Source organism: Cottoperca gobio, chromosome 22 (assembly GCF_900634415.1).
Source record: "Cottoperca gobio chromosome 22, fCotGob3.1, whole genome shotgun sequence".
Lineage (NCBI taxonomy): Eukaryota > Metazoa > Chordata > Actinopteri > Perciformes > Bovichtidae > Cottoperca > Cottoperca gobio.
Genome location: NC_041376.1, coordinates 894,965 through 905,000, shown reverse-complemented (window position 1 = coordinate 905,000; position 10,036 = coordinate 894,965). Strand labels below are relative to the sequence as shown.

At 43.9% G+C, this 10,036-nt stretch overlaps 1 protein-coding gene across 2 annotated transcripts in view; it reads right to left on the bottom strand.

The window, feature by feature from the left end:
• Window positions 1-10,036, bottom strand: part of slc4a11 (solute carrier family 4 member 11) — an 85,296-nt gene that overhangs the window by 14,496 nt on the left and 60,764 nt on the right. For both annotated transcript variants that reach the window (XM_029460484.1, XM_029460483.1), the window contains 7 exons: window positions 7,977-8,186; window positions 4,980-5,064; window positions 3,977-4,102; window positions 3,758-3,871; window positions 2,510-2,642; window positions 1,189-1,262; window positions 1-72 (listed from right to left, as the gene is read on the bottom strand). The exon at window positions 1-72 is cut by the window's left edge and continues 157 nt beyond it. In XM_029460484.1, coding sequence (XP_029316344.1) covers window positions 1-72; window positions 1,189-1,262; window positions 2,510-2,642; window positions 3,758-3,871; window positions 3,977-4,102; window positions 4,980-5,064; window positions 7,977-8,186 — 814 coding nt within the window. The remainder of the gene's footprint in view (window positions 73-1,188; window positions 1,263-2,509; window positions 2,643-3,757; window positions 3,872-3,976; window positions 4,103-4,979; window positions 5,065-7,976; window positions 8,187-10,036) is intronic.

Below are 10,036 nucleotides of genomic sequence, written 5' to 3'. Positions count from 1 at the left end.
GGTCTCCACCCTGAGGCAGGATCTCCATGCTTCTGTTAGACAGCGTCGGGGCGTTGTAGTACCTGTAGAAGACTGAAGTCATGTCCACAGTGTTAAGTGAAGCTGAGAACAGACTCACACGCAGATGTTTAGCTGCTTAGGGAACGCAACATCAAGACTAAATATGTCAATAAATATTAGACATGGTGCCAAGAGGATGAATACAAATACAAATACGCAGTTTGGTGGCGTAGCGGGTCATTGCACAGATCTACAGTGTAAACAACTCAGCCAGCGTAACGTGAGCCTGAGATGTTAAACTCTACAAAGTGCTGCTTTTACCAGCATTTTAAATAACAAGCTCGTCCACCATCTCATTTCAACCCTCCCTCTCTGTGTGTGAGACGACCTGCGGGCCTTTTCATCAAACAAGAAGAAAGTTCTGGGACTGGCACAATGTTTTCATGTTCCTGCAACATATTGAACCGTGTCAACAACATGGCAGCAGAGGTTAATGTTATGCTCATGAGCTCGGAGCGTATTTTACAAATGGTTTTCTGAAAATTGAACTACTGCAGCGGCAACCTACAACACGGGACGACGTCGCACGGAAAAGAAATGACATTCAGCGATCGCCAGCTCGCTTCTTTAGCAAATTAGATTGTGTGAAATATTTATGATATACTAAGACGAGGTGCAGTAATATGGCTGCAGGCTGGATTAATGGAGTCTCTCAGTGAGCTGACCCACCAGGAAGTGATTTTACTATGTGGAAGCTTGTTTCTTACTCCTGGTCAGACACAACGCTCACTCATCAGCAGTGAGTTTGAAATAAGAAGATCTGCTTTTATTAGACTGTGTTGAGAATGTTGTTGTCGTCTTGTTTGGTCTATTTTCAGAGTATTAACAATCCGGCACCACAGTGATGGACACAAATATGTCTTGTTCTTCAATAAGCACTACATTTTAAGAGACTCTTCTGAAAAACATCTGCAGATGGACAATAATATCGCAAAACAACTATTTGCCAGTTTCTATTTAAATGGACTAAAATGACGAGAAGAGATCTGCAGTCCTGCAAACTTAAACCATCATTTATCATTATTTTGGGGGGATTTGAAGCTTCATCCGGCTGCTGCAGGATGTGAATACACAAAGCCACCATGCAAACAGAGAAAAGAGAAATCCAGCAGGTGTTTGGGAACTCACTTTTGACTGTTCCTTTCACTGCGTCCACCACAAACGCGATGGAAATAAAGAGCGCGATGACCTCCTCTGTGGACCTGGAGGAACACACACACATTACACAAGTGACACTCAAGGCTGTTGTATATTATTATAGTGCATATCAAAATAAGCTCTTACGAAACTGTTGATACAAACGGAGATAATATACAAAAATCTAAATGTAAAAATAATTAAAATTCCATTTAACCAGCTGTATGTTAATGATTTAATGTTTGGCTACTTAATTAATGAATTGCTACAATAAATAATGTAAAAAGCAACTGATTTGAATTGTTCTAAGACACGAGACTTGATGCAAACAAACAGGAGGAACTTATGTTAAACTACATTTAAATTAAAACAGCATTAATGTGTGTTTTTTTTAATTAATGACCAAAAATGTTTTTACAGCGTCAGTCGACATTAACAGAAGCTGCAGTTTACATCCAAGTCTGTTCAAACATGTCGTCGCGTCATGATTTTATCCTGTTAGACTGTTTAAATGTGTGTTTCAGGAGGTCACAGCGACCTTCACATTTGACCCTCAAAATGGCATCGGCGTGGACAAGAGTTCGTAAAGTCACAATCGACTTCTTTTCCCCTCCAAGCGGTTTCCAACGGGCATCATTGTTGCAAAATAAACAAGCGGATCACTTCCCCTAAGAGCTCGCTACGAGCGGCAAACGTAGCGACTTAATCAGACCATCAGGGAAAAGGCAAGAAATGTATTGAAATATATTATAATGCAACGAAATGTAATTCATTCCCAACGCTGCTCAGAGTACTCGCCGGCGCTTCTGCCAGCAGCACAGGGTCTGTCCCTCGCTGCAAACATTAAGCAAATGAATGCGCGATGACGTCATCTGGCAACTTTTGCAGCTAGTGGCTACTTCCAACCGGGAAAAGAGTTGGCATCACTGCACGGGACGCGCTGCATTTTGTTTGGCGCGGCTGTGATGGAGCCCGGGAGGTGACAGAAGTGCATCGAGGAAGCGATCTAAATGCAGATGGTGTCATTATTCTGCAGCCGATGCTTTTACTTTGTAATGATGAATTAAAGCAACAAGCTCTAATGCCGTAGCTGTTGGTGTTGGCTAAAGGGAAGCGGGAGCAAAGACTCTGGACGTGCGGCCACACAGACGTTTTAGTTTAGTGCCAGTGATGCAGACGCTGATGTGACACTCAGAAGTGTGAAGTGTCTGGAAGCCCACCAACAGACACAACACGTGTGAGACATGGCCTCTACACGTTTGATTTGACTGAAATGAAAACAATTAAACCGTTAAAAGTGTACGAGACGGACCTTTTGAAGAGCTTCATGAGCAGGCTGACGTTGAAGATCCCTCCCAGGATGAGGAACAGGCAGTTCCACAAACCGATGCAGGCGTAGAAAGCCGGGAAGTCCAAGTTGTAGTCGTCGCAGATTCCTCGGATCACTGCACGAGCACACGCATAAAACATCTCGTTATTACCCGCCGTGCTCCAACGACCTCAGAACCGGCAGCGGTCAGCGCGTCCTCCCGCTCACATTAAGCACAAACTCGTATGCACTTTGGTTGTGATGTGCACGGACGCCGCCGCACCGCCTCTGAGATAATCTGTGCAAGTTATGGAACATAGAAACGAGCGCAGCGAGAAGAAGAAACGTCTTGTTTCTCAAGTGTCATCGGAAATCAATCCGCACGACAGACGGAGATCAATGTTGATTTAATCAATGAAATCAAAAGCAAACTTGGTTATTAAGGAACAGTATAGATCGCATCTTAATCACACACACACACACACACACACACACACACACACACACACACACACACACACACACACACACACAGTTCTGCAGAGAAGTGTTCTATAATTACCCTCATGAGAATGTGCGTTGCAGACTTCTAACCCAAAGATCACGGCACCACAAACCCAACAAACAGCTTTTGGTATTAAAAACTACTAAAACTACATCTTGGCGTCCCGGTTTGCTGCTTTTCCTCATCACTGCCCGACGCCGCAGCTTCCAGCCGTCAAGATCTTTTAAAATCCAACCAACAGAACACTGCTGTCGGGTAAAAACCAACAGCAGTGCACATCGTGGGTTCTGTGCTGCTGTCTCTCACAACTGAATATAAAGCTTACATGTTCGTGTGTGCGATGAGCTACTTTCCTGACCCGTAGGCCGCTCAAACCAACCATTATGTAACATCACAATTTGTTTCCCCTTCCTTCATTTCTGAAAAAAGAAAGTTTTTGGAGATATAGGCTTTCTGCTCGACTGCACCAGAACACTCACTGGAGGCATATGTGTGAACAAACTGTTAAATTACTCCACCGGTGGTGTTTTCTGGTAAAAGAGGGCGCAGATGAGGAGGACGTGTGAATTTCTAGCGGCTGTTCTACACGGTCGGATGCCTCCTCCTCTTGATTTTTCGATGTAATCTTCTTAGTGCTCCACCCGCCCCCCCGCAGGCGCTTTTTCAAATCAACCGTCGGGAGAAACTGTGAAGAGATAAGTGTGTGTTGGCTGAGCTGAGCTGGAGGAAAGAGGGGGGAAGCCTACCGCTGATGAAGATGGCGAGGGGAGCCGTGGTGAGAGGGACGACTAGAGGAGAGCCGGCGAACAACGAGTAGATGACCCCGCCGATGCTTTGGCCGATGATGGTCTTCCGAACATCTGGACAGAGAGGACACACACACGCAGAGCGCTCAGGAGGAAGTACTGATGTGACATGTTAAAACATGTTATGAAAGCAAAATAGCCCAAATCATCCATACGTACCTATCTCGCCACGCGTGCTCTCGTCATTGAGGGATCCGAACGCGATGGCGGGGAGCAGGATGGCGATGTAGAGGAAGATGGCCGTGGTCATGTACTTCAGCAGGGTTTTATTACTGCCAACTATACCTGAGGGGAGACAAACACAAACGCATGAGTCATATTCCCCTCGTGACGGAGCGGAGGAGGCTCAACATTTTAATTTCCAAACGACAAAAACATTAACAGATATCATCATTCAGTGCCGCCGCCGCCGCAGCCGCAGCCGCAGTGTGGAAACATCGTTCAGTAAAACTATTCTACAAAAGGCTCAGACTACATACCGCCATTTTTAAGAGCACAAGTAATTTGTTTGGGTTCTGTGCCATCCATCATTGTGTAAGAGCAGTTATGGCTCCGATCCAAATGATGGAGAACTCATTTCAGAATAAAACGCTTTAATTGGGCTCTAATGTGATCACAAGGATTTTGGTCCTGTGACCTTCATCACCTAATCGTTACCTGATGACACACTGACAGATATTATAAAAGGAGATATATATATATATATTATATAATCAAGAGCAGCTGAGTCATTGTATCTGGTTAAACACGCAGTTACAGCCACTTTGTCTCCGGCAGTGACGGCGGTGTATTTATTTATCTCTTTTGGAAAATGCCAAATTCTAAAAGGTCAAGCGACATGTGTACATTAGTCTGACTGATGACAGACACCTTTTCACACGTTTGCTGATGGAGAATGATTCGATGGGTCAATAAAACCACCTCTCTCGCAAGGTACGGGGCAATGTCCTCGTCTGATGACTTATTATTACAATAATATTGGACGAACGGGAACATGTGGGAGCGGTAAGACATTTGAGACGACCCTCCGTGCGACACAGACGGAGCACAGATGTACGCGTGGCAAAGGGTGACGGACAAACGAGGAGCTGCCAGAGGCCCCCCTGGAGTGGCATGTTAAGGGAGATGATTCACTTTCACTACAAGCCCAGGTCCAGCCTACCATCTGTGAAGTCAGAGGGGTAGTAAGGCAGTCGGCGGCACAAGTCCTCATAAATCCCCCGGCCAGCTTTGAAGAAGTCTTTACACTGTGGACACAAGGGAGAAGGTTAGACACACAGCGGAGCAGCAGGAGTAAACAGTGAGCGCCATCTACAGGGGAAGGGCGGGAACGTCCGCTGCAGCCGTTGAGAGCAACAACTGATTATTATTATTATTAGTTTTTATAGAAGCTGTGTGTGTGTTTGGATGCGTGGATGCAGAGGGGAAAAGAAAACAGAAGAGAATCAGGAATGTAGGTTAATTACGGCGCCGAATATTGTAACGTTAAATATTATATTTTATTTACACATCTGTTGTTGCTTAGAAAGAGCGTTACGTTAGTTTACAACATCTCCAATGCCAGTGCATACGATATCTAACGTGGTACAGTTATTTACTATAATAACGATCAATGCTGCAGGTTTTGTTCAATAGATTAGAAAACACTAAAACAAGTAAATTATTATTTATTTATTGATAATTCTAGCATATTTTAGGACAGTAACTATAAATACAAATATAGATATTAATAATTTATTATATTTTTTAATGCATTAAAAATATTTTATCACGATTAACAAATACACAAAATAATGTGAATTTATTTCGTTCATTTTTTTAACCTTTTTTAAATTTTAAAATATTTTTCTGTCCTATTTCTTTTAGGACTTACTACTTATTACAAAATGTACAATTACATTTTTTTTGCATGTGTTATATATGTACATATTACTTGATTTTGCAGGAGCTATTGCTTTCTTTGCCTGCAGGGGGTCCCCTCAACATGTGCAGACGCTGCTGCTGGTGTTCCTCGCCCTGCGGCGGCACGGCTCAAACTGTCAAACTGCAACCGGCTAAACACGAATGAGTTGCGAGTGAATCACAAGTTCCATTTTCCTCATTGGTGTATAATGTTCTCATGGAGTTTACATTTTTGCTCGTAGGCATTTTGTAAATTTATCACGGTGACCTCCAAAAACTGCGACGGCACAACGAGCCTGAGGCTGAGTCCAAGTCACAGACTTCAGTCCGTCCTGCACGCCGCCGCGGACGATGCAATGGAAATGAAATATGACCCATTTGATGATTCAGCTAAGACCCCAGTGATTCCACAGGGGGGGCTTTCTGAAAGCTGATTTGAAATCATCAAATCTAACGAGATAGCGCCAGAAAAGCTTCCGTTGCGTAATCCAAAAACAATGTAAGCAGATCAGCAGGACGACAGTTCTGTGTACATTTAATAGCGATCCCTTCATCCCCACAATGATCAAGTATCACAGAGAGATGACAGCAAACGGCGAGGGAAATAGGAGATTTAGTGCATTTCAAGAGGAGGCCGGCGGGGTGAAGAACCACGTGATTCACACAAACACACAAAGTGCTTCTTAAGAAGATGAGCCTTAAGGTCACACAAGAGAGGGAGCAAGTGTGCGGTCCTGACGGAGCCTTTCAAAGCAAATTATCTAATTATCCAATGTTTCATTTTCTTGTTGAACATAGCATTACGCAATTACGGGTGACGAGGTTATGTGTGTGTGTGAGTAGGAAAAGCCCCTGGGAAAATAATTCCTGCCTCATTCGTCATCCCAAAAACGTTTGACGGTTTTTGGCAGAACAATTTGAAATAACCTGAAAACAAACAACAGCATCAACATCTCTGGATGGTTTTATGAAGCCACACACGCTTGTTCAACAAGGACTGTTCATCCATTAAATCCCCATACATCATGGAATCATTTATGTGTGTGTGTGTGTGTGGGGGGGGGGGGGGGTCTGATCACCAGCTTTTGGCTAGTGTTTGATCAACAAAAGTCTCAGAGAGGAATTACAGTCCACCTGTTTGCCGTACTTACTGAACAGTCGATGGAGAAAGGCAATGGGGAGGAAAAAGATAAAAACACAGCGATGATCTGACCTCGTTTCTTAAAGTATAGGAAAGTGGTGTGTTCCTGCGGGTGGTCCGATGGCAATTTAGGATGTGGAAGGAGAAGGTGTCTCTTTTTCTGTTCTTTCCTCTCTCATTTTATCATTTTCTGTTTTCCTAATTTCACCTGCTCTCTCCCCCTCCTTCTCCCCATCTGTGTCTCTCCATATATCGCTCTTTCACTGAGTGGCACTGAGCCGTCCAAGCCCGGGGATAAACACCGAACTAAATCCTCCTCTATAAAAAAACAAACAAAAAAAATGGGGAAATGTCTGGGAGCCCCGGTCTGTCAACAGCAACATTAAGAGGAGATGTTGGTCTGTGGCAATCGAGCAGAACACCTCTGGAGGTGTGTGTGTAGGTGTGTGTGTGTGTGTGTGTGTGTGTGTGTGTGTGTGTGTGTGTGTGTGTGTGTGTGTGTGTGTGTGTGTGTGCGCACGTGTGGCTAAGGGGTGGGGAGTTCTGACAGGACTCTGAGAGATGTAAGGTCATTTGCCCACTGAGGAGGCCTGGCAGGATTTGATGCTGATTGAGTAGGTGGAGAGAAAAGATGGAGGAGTCAAGCCAACCGAGCGAGGAGGAGAGGACGAGGAGGAGGACGAGGACGAGGAGGTGGGGGGTTAGAAATGGAAAAAAGAGATCGGGTGGGGGCAAAGGTTGAAATGAATGTACATAGTTTTATTTCTCTGAGATAACGAAGAGTAGGTAAAAGATGAAAGAGGAAGACGGGATGAGAAGATTTTGTAAAATACCCAACATGTAGAGGAAACTTAGCGAGCCCTAACCAATCACAAGCCTCATCTCAGGGCCCTAACCAATCACAAGCCTCATCTCAGGGCACTAACCAATCACAAGCCTCATCTCAGGGCACTAACCAATCACAAGCCTCATCTCAGGGCACGAGAATGACTCATAATGCCATTCAATTATGAATACACGCTGATAAAGAAAGTGTGGCAATGTGCCTAATTGCCAAACACTAAAAGGCTGCACACACTGGATGTGCTCGTCACACACATAAATGCTGCTGCCCACCTGGAGGGGCTTGTGACTGCGGGGGTCGGTCTCCTCCTTCCCCAGAGCGGTGGACTGCTGGTTGGTTGCAGTCAGCTGGTGCCTCTGGAACACCAACGCCTCCTTAAACTCCTCCTGCGTCTTCGTCTCCAGCAGCTTCTGCCTGAAGGAGATGTCAGAGAAGAGCGTGGCGAACGTCCTGCCCAGCTCCATCGCTGTCTTGGTGCTTTTCTGTGGGAAAGCATAATGGAAGTGCATTAAAAGAAGGTTTTCTTGTTTAGCCAAAGCTGTAATAACAACACTGACATCTCCTTTTTCACGCAGTGAACAGAGCAGATCCTTTTTGCTCTGTTTTTGGTCTCCACCAACTTGCAAGTGGAATATTTTGCCGTTTAGCTACTAAACGTTCCACTTTTTTCACCAGGTAATCACTAACTTTTCCTGTGTTTGGTTCAGGGCAAGCATAGAGTTTTTTTTTGGGAAATGAGGCCGGAAAAACCAAAACAATAAGCTGAAAGGTATTACAAGGCTCTGCCCAGCTAAGGAGAACAACAGAGCCCAAATATAATTCTCTGTGGGTTTACTACCATTGACCTCTTTCACATTACACAAAGTAGTTTCATCCATTGTTTATATAGAAATGTGGATTACTGCGGCTTTAAGTTTTGAGTGTTGAAACATTTAATTAAAATGTAATACTTTAATAAAAAAAATGAAAATATTGAAGATTATAAAAAGCACAATTTTCTAAACTAAAAGTATAAATTGCCTCTAAATAAAATTATGAAACAATTTATGATGATATAAAAGCAATCAGGAGTTGCTCTCGGTTGCAAACACCTCATGCTTTGATTTCAAATGCAGCACTGGAGGTATTAATCCTGTTTGAATATTATACTATACCATCTAAACAATGCTACTTTAGAAAACAGTGGCAGGTTTGGAGCTGGGTTTTTTGGTGGGTTTTTGTCTATAATCCCACATCTTTTACAAATAATGCTGTCACAAGTCACAGGGCGACGGTAATAATGCCCGGGGAGGCTCTGAGACGGTGTGCCAGGGAATGATGATACAAACACAGCCGGGCTCAGTGCGTACAGCAGCAGCTGCAGCAAACAGAGTAACTAAAGCCTTTAAGCTTTTTCACAGTGGTAACTGAATTTCAACCAGAGCTGAGAGAATGAGTCCCGATTAATCTGAAGGCTCTCTTTCAGCATGAAGGACCTTCAGCCAGACTCCAGGTTAGAGCAGGCTGCTCTTCTGTTGCTACTTACGCCTACGAAAAGTAATGCACTGTAATTTGTATAGAACTCACGTAATCAATTTGTATGTAACCCACGTTATAGTGAGCAGGGTGTGCAGGGCTCTAATGAAGTCAGGTGACGTAGTACAAAGAGTACAACAAAGACCGCGTGGGGAGGAGGTCAGGGGGGATAGACGGGTAAAAAACACAAGTACGTAAATTACATAATAAATCTCGGATACTTTTCTCCTGAACCTAACAGAGTACTTTTGTGCTGCGGGGACTTGCGCAGACGAACCCATCGCACGCGTTTCTGGATATTCGTAGGAAAACTCACAAAACAAAGTCTGCGTGCTTTGAGATAAATGCTAACATACTGATGTCGACAAAGTCAGGGGTTCATTAAAGTGATTACAATTCATCCCGAGGAGAAAATGTATAAAATGTCATGACGAGACATTCTTTACTCAAAACCAAAACCTCATAGTGGCACTAGAGGAAAAGCCCACATTTATTGGGAAACATCAACTGGGAACCAGCGTCTGTGGGAAACTTTAGTCTCGTCAGTGTTGAGGAACAGTCGAGGGAACAACATAGTCAGAAGGATTCATCCTCTTGGTTTGAATGCCACTCAACGAGAACGAATAGTGTAGATGAAAGAGTACACAGTGATTAACACTGTATCATCAACATCCCAGACTTTGGGCAGCTCGTCTAACTAGCATAAGCGCTAGAGGAGTTTCTTTGAGGGCAACAGTGAATGAGAAACAGAGTATTTTTGAAGAAAGGTCATGTCTGTTCAGCACATTCTCGCTGGGTAAAGAAAAAAAGCCACAAA